Source organism: Syngnathus acus, chromosome 4 (genome assembly GCF_901709675.1).
Source record: "Syngnathus acus chromosome 4, fSynAcu1.2, whole genome shotgun sequence".
Taxonomy (NCBI): Eukaryota; Metazoa; Chordata; class Actinopteri; order Syngnathiformes; family Syngnathidae; genus Syngnathus; species Syngnathus acus.
Window position 1 is genome coordinate 2,056,846 of NC_051090.1, and position 20,828 is coordinate 2,077,673.

At 42.8% G+C, this 20,828-nt stretch overlaps 1 protein-coding gene across 6 annotated transcripts; it reads left to right on the forward strand.

Annotated features, from left to right (window-relative positions):
- Positions 1–1,802: 1,802 nt before the first annotated feature.
- mast3b (microtubule associated serine/threonine kinase 3b) lies at positions 1,803–20,807 on the forward strand. 6 transcript variants are annotated; one of them, XM_037250394.1, is made up of 29 exons: positions 1,803–2,042; positions 2,083–2,174; positions 3,598–3,687; positions 7,340–7,428; positions 8,458–8,530; positions 9,636–9,656; positions 9,841–9,919; positions 10,770–10,927; positions 12,761–12,836; positions 13,066–13,275; positions 13,538–13,639; positions 13,728–13,860; positions 14,127–14,179; positions 14,366–14,457; positions 14,620–14,828; positions 14,893–15,031; positions 15,099–15,231; positions 15,295–15,460; positions 15,775–15,876; positions 15,967–16,089; positions 16,196–16,308; positions 16,392–16,558; positions 17,812–17,933; positions 17,999–18,199; positions 18,259–18,485; positions 18,565–18,687; positions 18,798–18,934; positions 19,135–19,319; positions 19,391–20,807. In XM_037250394.1, exons 2-29 carry the CDS (start codon positions 2,128–2,130, stop codon positions 20,428–20,430), a joined length of 4,410 nt encoding a protein of 1,469 aa, XP_037106289.1. In that variant the 5' UTR covers positions 1,803–2,042; positions 2,083–2,127; the 3' UTR covers positions 20,431–20,807. The 6 variants fall into 6 exon arrangements, with proteins under 6 accessions (XP_037106289.1, XP_037106290.1, XP_037106291.1 ...); XM_037250395.1 differs by lacking the exon at positions 1,803–2,042 and having other exon boundaries at positions 2,064–2,174; positions 8,461–8,530; XM_037250396.1 differs by lacking the exons at positions 1,803–2,042; positions 9,636–9,656 and having other exon boundaries at positions 2,064–2,174.
- The last annotated feature ends 21 nt before the right edge of the window (positions 20,808–20,828 follow it).

Consider the following 20,828-nt stretch of genomic DNA (forward strand, 5'->3'; position numbering starts at 1 on the left):
CAGATGTGTAGAACTTTATGATTTGAAAAGTGGCCCGTGTATATCCAAATCCATCCACCTTCCAAATGATTTCGACTTTGTTTCATTTCAAATCCATTGTGATGATACTTAAAGCCCCAAAACATCAATCGTGCCAATGTCCCAATATTTATGGACCTGACTTGAAAGGACCAAATGCTAGCTGTCACATACATTCTATGAGATTCATAATACGACTTTGAGGAACAAGTGCTTAAATTGCTAAGCGTCGTGTCAGACAGAAAAGATGGGCTAAGCGTGCAAGGCTGATGAGAGGAGCAGGAAAGCCCTTGTTGCCATGGCAACTCTCTTATTAAAAGCTCTTCCGACAAAACAATTACCCAGCGGAATGGGAACCCTTTCACCGCCACTGTACACGGGGATATTCTTTTTATTTTACATATAAAATCGAAAAAAGGTCCCTTTGGTGGGCTGTGATTCCGATTTCATCCAACTGAGCAAGAGCTTGAATCACTCACAATCCGCAGCTCCCAACATGAATCTCATCTCCAGCGAGGGAGCTCACAATAATTCCAATAGCGTGGCGAGGACACCGTTTCCTCCATCTCTGCTTTATTATTAGTGTAGCAAGGGAATCCTTTTCCCTGATTAGTCCTTGAACGCAGTTACAATATACACTTGATGCGAATGTAAAAAAAAAAATGCAACAGTCACAAATGTGATGACATCAATATAGTAAATCAATGCTATTTTGCGAGTTAGTATATTATTTAAGCGGAAATATGCAATTTTTTTTTATTTAAAACAATTCCTATAAGAAAAAAAATATATATATATAATTTATATCTACAAAATAAAAAATACACAATGAATAAAGTGCTACGGTAAAATTAATATTCACTCGCTGGTACCGGAATAAGAACAAAATGGGCTTCCTGCATTCGACAAGACGTGCACATGGAGTGTCAAAGCAACAAAGCGAGGCTGAAGTAACTTGAGTGTCAGAGAGTGTGAAATGTGTTTTCACTCTGGCTCATGACCTAGCAACCTGGCAAACCATCAGCAGCTCCCTAGCAACCACCGAGACACTGCAGTCATCTCTGTCACTGGTTGCCGTTGGAGACATTCTGTGGAGCCCCTCCAACCTCATCCCACCATCTCCATTGAGATCAAGTACTGTATATAGCAGCCCTGAAATAAGCACAGCAAATTGATATTCAGGCATCAGCACAACAATGGACACTATGGGACGATGGAAATGCAGCAGTGGGTGCAGTGACCTACCAAATTCAGATGGCAACATTGTTGTTCCTCCCTCCACTTCACCAATGTCAATCCTAGTGGTGATGGTGAACATGGAAAAAAAACTCTTAAGCCTGTAGCTCACTGAGCAGCGAAAGTTGCATATGATGCGATTTTTTTTTTTTTTTTTATCAGGGTTTGTTGAATGTTGCAAACAGTTTGAATGATTGCAAACATTGTTTTTCTTGCCTTCAAAATTTTCCCATGTTTGAATATTCTTTGAGATAGTCAAAAAAAGTTTGCAACCTTTTAGGAACCCTAACATTTAATATGCACACAAATACTCCAACTTTATAGATTGAGATGTATTAGTTGATCATCACAATTCCGATATCTGCTGAACGTCTGCAGAAAGCACAGCCAGCTGCAAATTACATCATTGCATCCAAGGGCTTTTTTCCCACTTGTGACTGACACCCACCGCCCAAATTGATTTAGTCTCCGCCAATAGACTGCGAAGCTCACTCATTCCTCCCCCCTTCTTCCCCCCTCCCCCCTGTTGCCCTCCCACCAGTCACATGGAGGTGAACGCTGACCCGTCTCTCACTCTCTGCTGCTTGAGTTGCAAGCAACACATTCTCCGTTGCTTCCTGCACACACAAACGAGAGGAATTACTCTTGAGCTTGGGTGGATGAACAACACTGTTGTCTAAGTGACTATATTTAGACCTGCGGAGAATGTTGCGATGAGTGTTCGGAACTTGATTCCGGCGGCAGAGAGCGCGCGTCGTGCCGCACTGCCCTGAGAGAGAAGAGCAGAGGAGAGGAGAGGAGAGGAGAGGAGAGGAGAGGAGAGGAGAGGAGAGGAGAGGAGAGGAGCCGCCTCTTGCGGCGTGTCCGGCAAACATGAAGTCCAGACGGGATAAACTCAAGATCCCCTCTTTGACTCTGGAGTAAGTAACCTTTTTTTTTTCCAGCCTTGCAAAAGTTGCAGACGGAAATATTGTTTTGCAAATGTTTTGTGGAAGTCACACAAAAGTGGAGCTACAATAATAATACAAACTCGCTTCGAATATTGTGTATATTATAGTATATGCATAAAATCAAGTGAAAATACAAAATGAATCCAGGAAAACTAAAAGCTCAGGAATCACAAATGACGTCATCAAATGAAATGAAAACAAAGGCTTCCACTGTACGTACATATTAAGCTGATATGTTGGATTTGCATTTTATGGGAGTTTTGAAAGAGAAGGATTGTGGATTTTTAGTAATAGTCATATACTCTTTTAGTACTCCAACCTAAATTTTGGAAATGTGAAATTTTCCACCATTGTGTTTGTCATTATCCCACATTCCTGTGCATTGTTTTCTCACTCTTGCATTCCTGCATGAATCACACATCATCTCAAAACAAAGCCCCCCTCCCCCCCATTATAGCCTCTATTTATTGGGAAGTGAGTGGGGGTTGGGGAGCGGGGGATGTTTGGGGGTACCTGCTGCCTACTAGATGCTGATCCATAAGACGTAGGAGCGCAGGAATGATCTCAGCTGAGCATGCGCCATGTTTTTAAGAGCGTTAGGGAGCGTTTGGATGATCCCAGATGACCAACAAAACATGCAGAAGTTTCAATATGCAATCGTTTTGCGTGCACCTTTTCTGGCACCAACCTTGAGTTGAGAAATGGCCAGAACTTGTGACACTGCCGTCACGAGTTAAGCTTCCTCAAAGAAATGAACATCACTGCACAGCGCAATGAGGTCTGTCATTATAGCTCAGCCTATAGAATAACAATTAAGTCTTTGCAAGTCTCAACATCCTCTGTGAATTACTAGGAGAACATGTTCATCAATAGCTGCACTGGAGAGCCCAAAGCACATTGCTGGGCAAATCGTTAGGAAAGCAGCAGCGGGGTCAGTGTCAGGGTGATGCCTGCCGCTGGCTGGCTGAGCTGGCATATTTCAAGGCAAAAAAAACAAATGATGGGATGTGTGGTGTGATGCCAGTTGAATGTCATAAAGGAAATGTTACAGCATCAAAGTTTGCATCAGATGCTTGCTCAAGCTTTGGTCGATGACACTTTGTGCTGGGTGCGTTGCCGTAGCAATGGATTGGGACACTCGTGGGAAAACAAAAGACAGCAGATTTGAAAAAGAAACAAAAGGTAAGCAGAGCTGCATTGAGTTTTGTTGGAGCGACTTATTAACTTTAAGCAAGTGTGTGGGAAACGGCCTAATTATTGGTGAAGATGCAATGGGGGAGGGAGGGAGTTTGCTTTTTGGTGTCTGCTGCATGCACCACATGCATGGATCGGCACAATATGTAATTGTAACTACAGTATACTAATATCTGTGCACCATTTTCTTGCCTTTCAGTTTATCACCCACCTATCAGAGTCCCACTCTTCTGAGTCCATGCAGCCCCTGCAGCCCTTGCAGCCCTTTGCAAACCCTTCACCCCTGGAGGTAAGTTTGACCATGTCACAGATTGAATTCATGACAAGCCTTAGTCTAAAAAGTGTCGATTTTCCACCCTCAATGATTTAACATGAACTCCAAAGCACCTAAAAACGCAGTTGTCTTTGCATTTTAAGAAGCTCCTCTTTTACCAGTTAAGCTCCATCCGTTATTAGTTGTGTCTAAGTCTGCGGGTTGCTTGGCAACCATGATGGGTGCTCTGGAGGAAGGCAACACCGCAAACAGACGTTTGCATCCAACATGTTTCTGGATAGGAGAGCAACGCTTGACAATCTCGCCACATTATGAGCCATATCGATTTTTTTAAGGCAGTTTTGCATCATCTTATGAGTCATTTCAGATTGCTCATTTGTTGTTGATCCTCCAAATCACATCCAACCTGCTGTGCTTTGCTATTTACATTTTCTCTTGTCAAATTTGAATGTGGGAAAAGCCCCTGTTAGATGAATTTCCTATCACATTCCATCACTTGGCATCGCGGTGTTTTATCGGTTTGCACGTTTGCCTCGCACTTGAGTTGTCATGTTCTCTCCGTGCTGACGCGGATTTTCTCGATATCCATGTTAGGTTTACAGGCGACTCCGGATTGTCCATAGCTGTGAATGTGTGTTGTTTGTACTATGGACTCTGTAATTGACTGGTGATCAGTGCACTCAGCAACTTGATTGTGCAGTCACAATTGAGACAGTGAGGTGTGCACAGCTCCCAATAGGTCAGTAATATCATTATCTGCTAATAGAGAGCCACCATAGTCGGAATTAAAGCTGGCTTTTCTTTTAACTTTGTAATCATTGACATACTGTTAAGTTTCATTTATGCTCTTTTATTTTCAAAGCTTATTCACACGCACGCACCCACAACCACACACATAAGCTGTGAGCCCTAACGCAACAAAAATTCTGTTCCCCAGTGTCATGTTTGCATTCTATTTATCTCAGTCATTTGCATATGCATCTCACTCAATGCACACCCACGTGGAAATAATTACTGAACCAAGGACTCAAATAGTGCATAGTTTTTCTCCCAGCAAATGAAAATGTCATTGTGGTTTACAGTTAAAGTTTCACTTCCACTGACTATAGAACCACACTTTTTTTTTTTAAATTGAAGTAGATACAGTCTTTAATTTGTCATTTTTCGCATAAACCTATAAAACCAAAATATTTACGTATAATGAATCTAATATTTATTTTAATCCAGATTAATTCATTGCTTGTGTTTGTTAAATAAAAATATTGGAAGATGACTTTGTAAAAAAAGAAATACCATATTAAATCGCGATTACGTTCAAATCAGCCCAAATAAACGATCGTAAACAATTTTAGGGCGGGAGTAGGGTTTCGCTTTTCGCGAGGTCACCTCCCCCGAGACGGACAAGTATATTTTCGACTACCACCCTTTTCTAAGACATACTTTTAAAGATTACATCACATATTCATCTATGTTTACTTTCTGCTGTGTCTGAAATCGTTTTAATTTTGACCGTGAAGTTAGTTCGCCAAAATACAAAAGCGCTTGACGTCAGTCATTTGTTATGCTATCAAATATTGTAGCAGCAGTCGGAGCCCGAGTAACCGAGCAGCACTTGAACGCAACACCAGACTCCAGGTTACTCACACACACACACACGGAATACACACAATCAGCCTTCTGCACGGTGGTCTGCGTTGTCCAGCAAATCCACCGTCAAAGGTTTAATATTTCGGAAACACTATTGCAGTCCGACAGCGAAGCAGAACATGGAAGGATCGTCGAACTCCCTTTGAATCATACTGCACGCGGTAGACGTCATCGGCATTGAATACAAAAGGACTGGAGCTGCTGAAAGAGAAAGACGATGATCGTGAGAGCACAAGAGGACCTCCGATTCTGACAAAAACTTTGAAGGTTATGAAAAAGAATCATCTAGTATGTCGGACCCAAGTCAGCCGGGCCAGAACAAGTCCCATTTTGTTCCTGACGCCTTGCTAAAGCGCTCAAAAAGGTTAGTTCACTAGAGTTGGGAATTTACAATTGAAACTCTAAAATAGTTTTACACTCGGCTAGTTGGCTGTGATCTTGATTGTTTTGAAGAGCTACGTCAAAAAGTATTATTTTTATGATTGGTTATTTATTGCCTGTGCCTTGATATGAATTAAATGCTGAGCAAAATGCTCGAACGTTAATCCTACGTTTCATTTGGGGGGGACGTGAGCTTTTGTCTGGGATGGAGCTTTTTTTTTTTTTTTTTTTTTTTTTTTTTTACTAATGCGCTGTAAAATTTGACTTGCATAACAATTTGACACTTCGTTGGTTTAACGTTGCAACAGCTCAACAATACGTCAAGCCAAATTAAGGCCGACTAAAAGGTAGGCTGCAGTCGGGCAATATAAACAAAAACGATGCGGGTTGTCTACAATAGTGACTGCTACTCTATTGTTTGTTATTGTATTGTTTCGTGTTAAAAACCCATACAACTCAAAATCTCCTGCCCTTAATAACGATCTAGTCATTGTGTGTGTTTGACAGTACAGCACTTTGTTTACCGACAATTTAAAAAAATATATAGTACAGTTTTGTGGGAGTCATAGGATTATTATTGGGCCAAGTTTCCAGATCGTTAAAAGTCAATGTCAGGCTGAAGTGCATTATTTTAAGTGTGGTCTCAAAATGAATGTATGAAAAACCAACTTTTTTTTTTAAACTATTTTGTGGTGACTGTATTTCATCAGTTTCAAGTCTTGCTGCACCACAATATTGTTCATCCCAGTGAAACATCTGCTCCTGGTGACGTTTATGGTCCAAGTTGGCCCCCTTCCTTTTAGGCCTGGGGGATTATATCATTCCCACCCTGTAAAACAGACACACAAATCAGTCTTGGACATCTGCAATTCAAGATGGGCCTGCTGCTATCGTTGCAACCCACCCACTCCCATCAGCCTTGAGTCTGTTGACAGGAGGTTCTTTGTATTTTGGCTCTCATTAGATCTCCCTCCTACTCTCTAAGGCCATAGTAGTAGTGTGTTATGAATCTGCCTGCAGATTAAAGTTATATAAACGTGCCTCCAGCCCAAGCGGATCTGCTCCAAGGGTGAAATAATCTCATGGGTTGGTTTAAATCTCTGGTGGATGACACTTAAAAAAAAAGAAAAATCCCCCCAAGTTCTTGGAAACTGGGAAGTGTTAGATTGTCTGATGGTATAAACTCAAAAGCGGTGCACCAGAAATATGGTCACATTGTATCTACATAAAAAGCTATTTCCATTTAAATTGATGATAAAAAACATCATCATCATCCACCATTCCACATCTGGTTAAAATGTTATTTGATGTTATTACGACTAACTGGGTGTCCTGCCAAAGACCAGAGCTTAGTGGATTGCGGCTACTTCCGAGGTCAGATCTTGTTAATCCATGCGGTGTCATTCATCTTTTATACTACAGCTGTATAAAGTTAACACATAACGTTGCATAAGAATCCTATTGGCAGAAAACCAAGGCCGACATGATGACACAAAGCTTTCAGCGGTACGCAAGGTTGTCTTTTTACATGGAGCGTCTCGATATTGTACGGGCTGTCCACAATTTCAAACACGTGTAAGTTGTTTTACGGTCATTCTTCTTTGTGATCAACGTAACCGTTCATTTGTTTGTGCTGCAGCTGTCGCAACAACAACAGGAAGAGTCTCTGTGTCGGAACGCCATCACCCACTTTGTCCCGACCCCTCTCCCCCCTCTCGGTCCATACAGGTAAGTTGTATTTTTTTTAAGACTATTTATCTGTAAGCAACAGCAAGCGACCAATCACAGAAGGATTCGATGTGTCGGCGGCAGCAGGTGCTTTGTTGCTGAACCAGCCCGATTCCATTTTTCGTAATTTGAGCTCAGAAGGGTTCCATGACTGATCTCCGCTGCTCAACACGTTGGCAGCCAAACTATTCAAGTCCATTTTGATACACACTCTAGAAACGAGCACGGGCTCCCGTTTCACCCCGCCCGCGAAAGATCTTGTTTCCTTTCTTAAAGGTGACCGAGGTCTTGTCTTGCGATATGTTACATTGGATCCCCCAATGGCTTCCCAACGTGTGTCCTCACGAGGATAAATGCAATGTCCAAGAATTCATTCATTTTTCATTTTCTCAATTTTCATATATCGACATGTATAGCAGCTTTGTGTTTTCTTAATCCCGAAACGTACGTACAATTTTAGCCGTGCCCAGACGTTGGACCGTAGCATTTTGAAAATCATCGTAATTACATTCCCGTAACGGAAAAACACGGTTGAGCGGTGGTTCGTTTGGAGTATGACGATAATTTTGGGGCGGCTGGTTTCTGAGTCAACGATATTGTTGACATTCTGCTCAACGCAGCGAAGCAGCTGCACTCGCTATAAAGTCCGGCTGGCGAGTCGAGGCTTCCTCGTGCCAGCGGTGTGCCGATGTGCAATCTCTTGAGGATTATCTCACGACAGAGCGCAATCACTTTCTAATCGCCTCCATCTCGCAGACTCCAAATGATGCTCAACGCTCAGTCTGCTGTGTCGGAAAGCCAAATTACAGCTATTCTTAAATTGCTGCTGGAATGTTTGGCAAAGTTGGAGCGTATCATTCCGAGGAGCTTGTTGCCGTAGCGATTTGAGGCTCTGTACATAAACATGAAGTCATCTCATAAAAAAACCACCATGTGGTCATTTGCGGTATCTTTAGATTTCCTTTCATGGTTCCTCCTTGTGGGCTTATTAATAAAGGTGCAAATAAGTTGAAATCTTTCTTCGTTTAGCAGCGAGCAGCCCGCTGGACAGCCCTCGAAATGTGGCGACCGGTGCCTGCGTCAACTTTCCGTTTGCCCGAAGGTATGTCCGCACTGCTTATGTGAAGTCGTAAATATCTGCTTCATGGCTTTAAGCAATTTTGATTGGTGCATTGAACTGTAAAAAATAGAATTATAATTTAATTTATTATAATTTTTAGATTTTTTTTTTGTCCACGGTTAACGCATTCTTTGCCTACTGCAAGGCTGCATATTTTTAAAGAGAACACTAAAAAAAAAAATGTTTTTTCTCAAATTTCAAAATTACAATAAGTGTCATGACACTTTTTGTCTCTCGGTGTCTGCAAAGTGATGGAGGGTGGCCATGTATCCTCGAGCACGCAGTACCTTCCCATCTGCCACATCTTCCAGGCGAGGAGAAATGTGTTGCCGTTGGAAAGTCACTCGCACAGCATTCAAGCCAGTTCCTATGGCAACATGCTTCCCCTTACAAGCATGTGTAGCCTACAAGTGAAGCTAAAAGTGGGATGGCACCGGAGGAGTTTTAAGATCAGTCAATTTCAAACCAGTTGACTTCAACCAAAACATCAAATCAAGTGTTGGCCTTTGATAGGAATGGGACAAATATATACCGTAATTTTCGGACTATAAGTCGCGGTTTTTTTCATAGTTTGGGTGGGGGGGCGACTTATACTCAGGAGCGACTTATATACATATATATGTTTTTTTTTCACTTTTTTGGGCATTTTATGGCTGGTGCGACTTATACTCCGGTGCGACTTATAGTCCGAAAATTACGTACTTTATTTTGCGTAAACCTGTAATGTTATTTTCTGTTGTGTTGCATGGCGAGTTAGTGTACAAGTCAAATATTGTGACCCTTATTTTGTCTTGTCTTTCCTCTTTCCACTCTTGTCGTTAAACCAAACTAGAGCAGAAAGACAATCTTTGAGCTATGTTTTATTTTTTATTTTTTTTGCCATGGCAATTTGTTCCTGTTACATAAAGTGCTTCCTGAGAAGAATTTTAGTATGTGGACAAATGCAAAGTGGCAAGGATGGCAACATTGTCAAGATGAATTCCTCAGCTGAATGCCAGAGGTCACAGGATCATTTGCATTGGTCTGCAGTCTCACTAAAACTTTTTTTTTTCTTCTTCTTCCCTTCTTTCCTCTGCTTTCCTCTCAGTCACTTGGCTCGTGCCGACAGGTACCTTATTTTTCTTGTGGGGTAGCCAGTCTCTAATTTTTTTATTCACCGACCAGCACATTATCAATATTAAATAAAAATGTGATATAACATGCAACCTATGTCATGCAATATGTGACAGGAAATGACACAAACTAGCGTTTCCCCTATGAAATGCTAAAGACTGCTTGATGTGCCGTTTCAGAGCTGAGGGCCGTCGATGGTCTCTGGCATCGCTCCCCTCGTCAGGTTATGGAACCAACCCGCCGAGCTCAACCGTTTCCGTAAGTAACCCACAAAAGATGTCAGTTGATTTCCTCCCACCCAATGACGCGTCGGTTTATGCCGCTAGGGACGGCAAATGCCGAGTTGATAAGCAGCTAATTGTTTTCTAGCGTCATCTGCTTCAATGAGTCATTGAGAGAATATGTTGAACACAGTTAAGAGGTAATAGGCACAATTTGTGTGGAATGTACACTTTGTGCATGTGAATGAAATTGAGTGTGGTGTGTTTCTTACAACATGGTTAACACAGTAGACTCAAAGAAAAATAATTGGAAAAAAAATTCTAATAAAATATAAAACACAGTAAACTAAAATACTAATAAGTGGAATAAATAATAAAATATACATTTAAAAAATATAGTAAAATAGATATATAAAACAAGTTTTAAACAATTGTGACACTGAGATTTTAAAGCAAATTAAATATGAGAATTTTTTTTGGGTGGCATTTGAATGATGACAAGTCAGGATAAGGCCTTAATTGTTTTATCTGGATGATTTCACAGTCTGTGCATCCCTAACATGTGCTTCTATAATAAGGATGGGACCCGGGCACAGACCTAAAGGTCAGTGTGGACAATAATCAGTGAGTCTCTTTATAATGTGGATTTAGAAAGAGACTTGACTCCATTTTCCATGACGTTCCTATCCAGTGGGATTATCTGCCATTTGGAGTTCCCCGCAATATTGTTTTAACTTGATGTTAGCCTAACTTGTCTGAACACATGCTTGTGGTTTTCAGTGCATTTCCTTGCTCAGACAAAATTGGCACTGAAGTCTTTGACACAACATTAACAGTATTCTCATTTTTCCATGAGATTCATTTGAGCTCTCTTGTGTCCGCCGCAGTCTTCGTCATCCTCCCAGGAGCGCCTTCATCAGCTTCCCTACCAGCCTACCCAAGATGAGCTGCACTTCCTTTTCAAACACTTCCGCAGCACCGACAGTATAACCGACGAGGATGGCCGCCCCACGACCGTCATGCGTCCTCGCTCTCGGAGTCTGAGGTAGCCAGCCATCGAAATTACCGATCGCCGATCGAAAAAAGAAAAAAGATAATCCGATCACAAGATGAAGCAAAATATAACTTTTTATTTGTTTGTTTAAAAAGGGACCGTGTATATTTAAAATAATGAAAAATAATATGAAATAATAAACAATTAAAATAAATAACAAAAATTGCATAATACATAAAAATATCAGTTGATCTGATCTGGACGATCAAATCTGTGTAGTCTAATTACTAACAGAGTGTGTGAATGCAAGGGCTTGGTGCTACTACACGATTGTACAACCAGATGAGCCAGATTGTTGCTTCTCAACTCTTTGTTGATCAAATACACAAGCGCACATTGGCTCCCACATCCACGACGGACAAACCAGAACAAGTAAACATGTACAAGCATGTTGTAGGCATGCCTCAAACCATTTTATATTTCTCAGATGCAAGAGAAACTTTGATTTGGAAGTACAAATCTTCTGTTGTTGTTTCGTGAAAAATGTCCAATTGTATTGGACGAGTCACTGTCTCTCTAAAACATGACCTGTATCTCATCCTGGTGAGTCATTTATTTCTTGTTGCCTGTATCAGCCCGAGGTTTGGCAATGGCTGGATTGTGAGATTATAAATCTTTGCCTTTCAAGCAAGCTCACCTCACCAACTGTCCACAAAAATATTGCTCATCGTGTATACTTAAGATCTTTCTTCTTTTATAATGATAATTCACTTAATTACTTCTGCCGCGCTCAAGATAGCAAAATAAGGTTGGCGCCAAAATGTACACGTAAAAAAACACTTTCCATATACCGTAATTTTCGGACTATAAGTCGCACCGGAGTATAAGTCGCACCAGCCATAAAATGCCCAAAAAAGTGAAAAAAAAACATATATATGTATATAAATCGTTCCTGAGTATAAGTCGCACCCCCACCCAAACTATGAAAAAAAACCGCGACTTATAGTCCGAAAATTACGGTACTTGAATTTCATTATTAAGAATAATTGAAGTGAAGTTTTTTGCCCATTTTTGTGTGTTGGCGCAGCATTGCAGTGTTTGTATGATGCCTGAATGCTCTTGTATTCTGGCACCTCGGTGTGCCATGCGTAGGCGTGCTGCCTTGCAGAGTGCCGCAGGGATCCCGCTGCTGAACTGTAGTCGATGGCGGGCAGGCGGGGGTGGTTTAGGATTGGGGGAGGAGCGTGCTGGGCATCTGTCTGCGACGGCTTTCGCGACAACAAAAAGGAGCACGTTTACCTCGCATCTTTTCTGTTTAAGCCTTTTTACCAGCTTTAAAATGGGGGCAGCTTTTTCATACATCCGCTGCCGGTAGTGATTCACTGTTTGGCTTAAAATATAAACACATGCAGAACAGATGCATCAAAACCTGACTGTGAAATTCGCTCAAACAGCTTGAAAATGCGGCTTTTGGCAGTTAATGAATCACTACACGCTGACCTCAAGTCATGTGTTAAAATATTGGATTAGATTAGAATGTTTAGTTTGATAAAAGTGAATAGACTCCAGGCCAGTCGAAGGGAGTTTGGCACGGACGCTGCTGGCTCTTCTTACATAATCCCGACGGTGATGTAGTCGATGAGAGGTCAATGTCACGAAATATAAAGCAAGCTACTTTCATTTTGATGCTTGGGAAATCCCAATAATGTCCTTCACGTCTCGACTTGAATTAAAAAGACAACACGTCTCGACACAAACTTGTTTTGCCGACTTTGTTCTTGGCAAGTGTTATAGTTCAAAGCAATTTTATATTGTTGTTGAAGTTCAATGCGTCTCTTGAGCTCTTTCACTGTACCAATCCAATATTTTCTTCCATGTTTACAGCCCTGGGCGATCAAGTGTCTCCTTTGACAATGAGATAGTCATGATGAACCATGTTTACAGAGAACGCTTTCCAAAGGTGAGCTCGAAAAATATATATTATTTATATATATTTGAGCAGAAAAGGTAATGAATTTTTTCCCCATCTTAAATGGCTGTTATTATACACAATCATCAATTCATTAGTTAAATTATTCAACATAAACAAATCACATTATGACAACTCGGTTAATATCGTTGACGTCTATAATCGTCAATGGCACTGAATGAGTTAAAATGATTTTTTGGGTGAATTTTCTTTCCTGTAGGCCACAGCCCAGATGGAGGAGAGATTGTTGGAAATTGTTACCCACTGTTCTCCAGACAGCTCCCTCCCGTTGGCCGATGGGGTGTTGGGTTTCATCCAGCACCAGTTGGTCGAGTTGGTCCGTGACTGTTTGGAGAAGTCCCAGAAAGGTCTGGTTACATCTCGCTACTTTGCTGAACTGCAGGAGAAGTTGGAAAAGCTGCTTCATGAGGTGAGATGTAATATAATTCAGAAGACACTTTATTATTTTCAGACTTTTTTTCTCCATAACCAGGTTATTCATTTTTGGGTGTTTCTGAAGATTGTCTATAAATTGAAGGAGGAGGAAATATTTTATATGAGTTTAATCATTTTGATTATTCACATGAATTAAAATGATTGAATTTCTATGAAGTGTTTTTGGTCTCGTTTCATCATTCACTATATAAATAAACTTGACATTTTGCCGTCGCCGCTCCCCTGTTGCTTTCCAGGCCTACGAACGTTCGGAAAGTGAGGAGGTGACTGTCATCATCCATCTGGTTAGGAAAATCCTCATCATAATCTCCAGACCGGCTCGCCTCCTCGAGTGTCTGGTAAACAGATTTTTTGTCATTGAAAATCTCTCAGTAATCTCTGAAATTGAACATCAATCACATTTACATTTGGTTCTTCTTTTTGCAGGAGTTTGATCCGGAAGAGTTTTACCATTTGCTGGAGGCAGCAGAAGGTCACGCCAAAGTCGGCCAGGGAATCAAATCGGACATCCCTCGATATATCATCAGCCAGCTGGGTTTGACGCGAAATCCTTTAGAGGGTAAAGAATTTCTTTCCTGCAACCTCATTAATGGGCAGAGCAAGGTGTCCTCGGTTTCACTTTTTGCTTTGATTGGAAGCTTTCTAGGTATCGTCTCCAGCGGCGACTTTAATAACGTGTGAATAGTTCAATAAAAACGTGTGAGTGTTGCTATGGCAATAAGAAAATCATGGTGGGCATTTTCTTAAATAATTGATACAACGTGGGCCTGAAAGACATCACAAGTATTTGCCTTAATTTTCCAATTTCTTTTTTTTTTTTTTTAGACATGGTGCAGTATGATTGCGGTCCCTCTGTGTCTGTTGAGCCCGATGTGGAGGTGACATTTCATCCTGAGTCTTTATTTATTTATTTTTTTATTATTATACTATGAATTGTTTTTACAATTTTGCAGCCTAAATGTTAAGTTGTTATATTGGCAATTTTGTGACCTCACAGGTTAATTTTGCATTCCAATATGTTAGACGTGGGAAAACTAAAGCTCATTTTTCTGCTTTTCCTGCAGACTAAAACTCCACAGGCAGTGACCCCAACCCGACGCAAACCTCTTGAGAGTGATTTTGAGACTATTAAACTCATCAGTAATGGGGCTTACGGGTGAGTGGACATTTCCTGTTTATTCCCTTAAAGATCTTGTGGGAGTGGATGATGTAAAAATATAATGCACAATTCTTCTCAAGTCAGTGTAAAATCAAAGAAGCGGTGTCGTCGTTGTGGTGGGAAAAGCCTAATGTGAAAAAACATGTTGTGTTTTGCCAGGGCTGTTTATTTGGTCCGCCACAAGGAAACCCGTCAGCGTTTTGCCATGAAAAAAATCAATCGGCAAAACCTCGTCTTGAGGAACCAGATTCAGCAGGCGTTCGTGGAGAGAGACATCTTGACGTTTGCGGAGAACCCCTTTGTGGTGTCCATGTTCTGTTCTTTCGAGACCAGACGCCACCTCTGCATGGTCATGGAGTATGTGGAGGGTAAGACAGATGATAGTTTAAGATGCAGACTATCAAGTATATATTTGAATGATTTTTTTTGAAGGTGGTGATTGCGCCAACTTGCTGAAGAACATGGGTCCGCTACCTGTGGAAATGACCAGGATGTATTTTGCCGAAACCGTCCTGGCCCTGGAGTATCTTCACAATTACGGCATAGTCCACCGAGACCTCAAACCTGACAAGTGAGAAGAAAATTGGAACAGGTTATGACCAGTCACCATATCAATAAATAATTTTCCTTCCTAACAGTTTGCTGATCACATCCATGGGCCACATCAAATTAACAGATTTTGGCCTATCAAAAATCGGCCTGATGAACATGACCACCAACCTATATGAGGGTCACATGGAGAAAGATACAAGAGAGTTTGTTGATAAACAGGTGAGACTGTCAGATATGAAACAGCTTTTAAAAAAAAAAGCGCTAAATATTTGGCTTGTGCAGGTGTGTGGTACTCCCGAGTACATTGCCCCGGAGGTGATTCTCAGGCAGGGATACGGGAAGCCGGTAGACTGGTGGGCGATGGGGGTCATCCTCTATGAATTTCTGGTCGGCTGTGTTCCGTTTTTTGGCGACACTCCAGAGGAGCTGTTTGGCCAAGTTGTCAGCGGTGAGAATATCAAATTTACTTTTCTCCATTTTATGTACCGTAATTTTCGGACTATAAGTCGCGGTTTTTTTCATAGTTTGGGTGGGGGGGGCGACTTATACTCAGGAGCGACTTATATACATATATATGGGTTTTTTTTCACTTTTTTGGGCATTTTATGGCTGGTGCGACTTATACTCCGGTGCGACTTATAGTCCGAAAATTACGGTATTATTTTTTTCAATTCAGTGTTTTTATTTATAATTTAAAAAAAAGTTTTTTGCTTTTCTACAATGGGAAAACAATACTTGAAATGTATTTTTTTTTTTCCCCAGATGACATCATTTGGCCTGAAGGAGACGATGCTTTACCGATGGACGCTCAAGACATGATTACCCATCTCCTGAAGCAAAGCCCCCTAGAAAGACTAGGAACCGGTACTCCTCAGTTTACTGCTCATCGTTACATAAAAGACTGCTGTGAATGTTTTTTTGCTCAACCACACAAATGTTCATACGTGACTGTAGGCGGGGCCTCTGAGGTCAAACAGCACGCCTTCTTCGTGGGCTTGGACTGGAACGGACTATTACGACAAAAGGCTGAATTCATCCCTCAGCTTGACGCAGAAGATGATACGAGCTACTTTGACAGTAAACCACTTTTGAGATGATACTTTTTGTAATGCTATAAAAATAATCCTGTCACTTCAGGATAATCCGTGTGAATATCAGGATTTTATTTTGAATCTGTTTTCAGCTCGTTCCGAGCGCTACCATCATATGGCGTCGGACGAGGATGAGGAAACAAACGATGAAGAGTCTTCACTGGAAATTAGGCAGTTTTCCTCTTGGTCGCATCGTTTCAGCAAGGTACTGAAGCCAGAGCATTGGAGAGATGAACAAACTATTCAGCAACAAAATCATTTATATATTTGTGTTGCCTGCTTTTCCAGGTTTACAGCAGCACTGAACATTTAGCTACGCCGTCCAATTTGAGCTTCTCATCTGATCGCAGTCACAGTGAGGAGAAAGAAGACCGCATCGATGCTGGAGGGCTTAGTCCCTTGATAGGTCCAGCAGAGGGCGTCCTGGAGCCCAGACTGCCCGGACGCATGGCCAGGTAGACACAATCTTGGATATTTAATGCTGTAGCCCAGCGGTGGCCAACCCGCGGCTCGCGAGCCGCATGCGGCTCTTTGGCTGGTTTCATGCGGCTCTTTTACGTTCATATCAACATTTGTGTTTATTTTTCGTGCGTATTTGCTTCGCTTGAGTTCAATATGGTATTTTGGTCAAACGCGCATGCGCGTGAGGTGAAATCCCGCAAAGGAGGAGGGACAAACAGAGCGATTGGTTTTGCTGGCTTTTTAATGAATGGCGACTGTGACTACGGGGGCCCATTAGGTCCAGAAAAGCTTAAAGTCGTTGTTTGTTGAACGCTATGGCAAACCATTCTGCCTGATATGTCGGACGTCATTGGCGCATTTAAAAGCTTCAAATGGTCAGCGCCACTTCAGCTCACTTCATGCCAATATCGATAAGGACTTCGCAAAAGGGACTGAATTTCGCAAGCACAAGTTTGGAGACTTTGAAAAGTCAGGCAGAAAAATAGGTACAGTTTTTCAAAAAAATTATGAAGCACTCAGAGACTGTCACACTTGCATTGTTTCAACTGGCTTGGAACATTGCACGGGCTAAAAAGCCATACAATGAAGTGGAGTTCGTTAAAATATGCCTCAGTGACGTTATTGAAATCTTGTCTCCTGAAAACGACAAACTAAAACGAATGGTCTGTCCCGCCACACATAGTAAGTGAAAAAACTTATTATGTTTTTGTTTGTGGAATCTTGTTGAACTGAGAGTTTGTCTGTGTGAGACAATGCACACAATGTTCATTGTTGAAAATGTGGTCTTTGGTCTGTGGTTTTAGTACTGTAGGAGTCAATTTGTCATTATCATGTTGGTGCGTGACATAATAATGTCACACAATAAATTTGGCTGAGCAGAGGGGTGTGTGTGTGTGTGTGTGTGTGTGTGCGTGCGTGCGTGCGTGTGTGTGGGGGGGGGTGTTCATGTGTGCTCATGTGTATGATGTGGCTCTTTGCGATGACACAGTAAAAAATGTGGCTCTTAGTCTCTGACTGGTTGGCCACCCCTGCTGTAGCCTATGCTTTGACAAGTCTTTTTGATTTGTTAGATTTTTTATTATTTTATTATATTTTTTATATGATATATTTTGTTTCTTATGATATTATTCATTATTATATTTTTTATTATTATATTTTTTCTCTTTTTTTTTATTAACTCAAGATGAAATAAGTATGAGTTTAAAACCATTTTGAATTCAGTAGTACATCTTTCTGTTTTTTGTAGCCTTTGCCCTCGGGCATCACCCAACTCCTCCCAGTCTGAAAGGAGCACCAGTCCCCTGGTGATGAGCAGCACCCACAGCCTGGAGATGACGCCCCGCTTTGCTGTCTCAACAGATGATGAGGGTAATTCCAAACAAACATCTTGAGACCTTCACTTTCTCACCAAGTCTCATTTCTCTTACTCGCAGCCGAGGTTGTCGTTTCCAAACTTCGGAGGATCCGAATCCGCAGCAACAGCACGGGGGCCAAACACTCATCCCCCAAAGAGCCAGCTGGCCCACGACGTTTCGGTAACCAACTGGAGACGCCAGACAGACAGAGGCTTCCGTGTGGAGGCAAAGTTCCCAAATCCGCCTCCGTTTCAGCTCTGTCGCTAATCATCACCACAGGTAAACTACACGGCGGTGGTGTAACAAGGACACAGATTTACATCATCTTTGAATTCCAGACGACTCTCCCGGCGGCCTCCAGCCCAGTCCCATCTCCCCGAGGTCCCTGTCGTCCAACCCCTCCTCTCGTGACTCCTCCCCCAGCCGGGACCTGTCCCTCAGTCCCGGTAGCCTGAAACCGCCCATCATCGTTCACACTTCGGGCAAAAAGTATGGCTTCACAATGCAGGCCATCCGCGTCTACATGGGCGACAGCGATGTCTACACAGTGCATCACATGGTGTCGGTGGGTGGCCCTCAAGACTCGTCCACCTCCCTGAGAAGAGCTGCGGATTTAAAATTGATCTACCATTTGTTTCTAACAGAGCGTGGACGAGGGCAGTCCGGCCTACCAGGCAGGTTTACGTACCGGTGATCTGGTCACTCACGTGAACGGAGAGTCCATCCAAGGCCTGGTTCACACCGAGATGATGGAACTACTGCTGAAGGTAGAATGCACCTTAGATAACGAGACAGATAGATAGTTGGACACTTTGTCATCCAAGGCACGTTTATCTCGATACATTTTGACAAGATTTGTCATGCTATGTCATTTCAGAGTGGCAGCAAGGTGGCGCTCCAGACTATAGCGCTTGAGAACACGTCCATCAAAGTTGGTCCAGCACGAAAGACCAAACACAAAGGCAAAATGGCCCGTCGCAGCAAGAGGAGCAGGAGAAGAGATAACTATGATAGGTGAGGTGGAAGCTGTCATAGAATTTTTGGTACCTTCGGTTTGCAGAATGAGTGTGTCTTTATTTGTACTGTAACAATTTGAAAATATATATTTTTAAATATTTTAATTATTATTATTTTATTTTGTAATTAAAATGTGAATTTGGATTAAAATACAATATATAATGATGATTAAAAGCCTTTCCTGGTTTCCCCCGCAGGAGACGCAGCATCTTGAAGAAGTTATCCAAGCAGAGCACGGTGATGCACAGTAGTCGCAGCTTCTCGTCAGGTCTCCACCACTCCGTTTCCTCCAGCGAGAGTCTTCCAGGTTCCCCGACTCATAGCCTCTCTCCGGGCCCCTCCACACCCTGCCGAAGCCCTGCGCCCGACCATCAGGCCTTTGGTAAGATTTCAAAAATGCAAAATTTGGCCTTGGCTTATTTTTTTGATGATTTTCATGGGTTTTCTTTCCAGATAACTCCCCTCAGAGCACGTCTCCATCTTCCAGCTCTCCGAGCTCCCCTGCCGCGCATATACGACCCAGCTCCCTCCACGGTTTGGGTTCCAAGCTCAACACGCAGCGTTACACCAAGGTGGGCCGCCGGAAGTCAACCAGCAACATCCCGCCTTCGCCCCTCGCCTGCTCCTCCTCGGCGCAGCCGCTTTCTCCACAGCGCTCGCCTTCACCGTTGCCGGGCTTCGCCAAAACACTTCACCCCTTCCACGGCAAAACCCTGTCACCGCCCACCATCGTTCGACACATGGTACGGCCTCGCAGTGCAGAGCCGCCTCGATCTCCCCTCCTCAAGAGGGTCCAGTCAGCTGAGAAGCTGTCTGGAATGTACCACGCCGATAAGAAGTCATACACCCCCCGCAGGCACACCCTGGAAGTGCCATTTTATAGCGAAGGGGAGCTGCTCGTTGACTCAGAAGCTGAGGGGGGCTTTAGCGCCTCGCACCAGGGGGTGGACCACTCCAGACTCTGCGGCTACTTGGGCGGCCAGAGGATGTGGGACTTGGGGCTGGAGCGATCGGAGCAACTGGTGGTGATGCGTAAGCTCAACCTCTCCGAGCGCCGCGACTCCTTTAAAAAGCAGGAGGCCGTGCAGGAGGTGAGCTTTGACGAACCCGAGGAGAAGCCGAGCGTCTCGGCCGGCCCGGCGGGGGTCGAACAAACGCAGAAACAGCCGCCGCAACACAGGACCACTTGGCTGGCCGGGGCCGGGTCGCGAAACAGCGAGGAGGTGGAGCTGCAGGTGCCCACGGTGAGGAGGTTCACCCTCGTGCCCCAGATCGCCGTGCAGGGCTCCACGGAAAGCGAGGAACAGGACGAGTGGGAGCCGTGTTCGGACGGGGAGGAGGACCAACAGGAGCCCGCCGTCGTCACTTCATCATCTCAGCCGCAGCAGCAGGTGGACCTCCTTCACAGCCAGGAAGAAGACACGTCAAGTTCTACTCAAGTCGGACAATCGGCTGAGAAGGAGACGGCAGAAAAAGCACATGCCAAAAAGTGACAGCTCAACCTGCACTGAAGGAAGTGGAAAAAGTGGCACATTTTACTTGAATTTTCTACTCTCCATATTTGTTTGGTGGACCCGTCGGTCGTATTTATTACAATTGTAAAGCACGGTGCGTCGTTAAATGGAAAGGAGGGAAGTTCTCAAAGGTTTGGAAGAGCCAAGGCTTAACGTTTTGTACCCTTCCGATGTGCTTATTGACTGGATGTTATTTTGTTTTATTTTTTTATAAATGTTTATATTTTTAAATAAATCCGCAGTGGTACCAAGTCGTTTGATAATGCTGGGAATTGTTATTGGACCAAAATGTGCAAGAAGTAGTTTTAGAATGGTACTTTGTTCATGCTTCTTTTTTTTTTTTTTGATAAAACTTTTATTGGCTTCAGTTTCCACAC

Excerpts from the sequence above, each read along its gene's own strand:
- mast3b (XM_037250394.1), top strand. The coding sequence starts at position 2,128 with ATGAAGTCCAGACGGGATAAACTCAAGATCCCCTCTTTGACTCTGGA. Across the intron at positions 13,861-14,126 it reads GACGCGAAATCCTTTAGAGG|ACATGGTGCAGTATGATTGC; the intron begins GTAAAGAATTTC and ends TTTTTTTTTTAG. Across the intron at positions 15,232-15,294 it reads GAGAGTTTGTTGATAAACAG|GTGTGTGGTACTCCCGAGTA; the intron begins GTGAGACTGTCA and ends TGGCTTGTGCAG.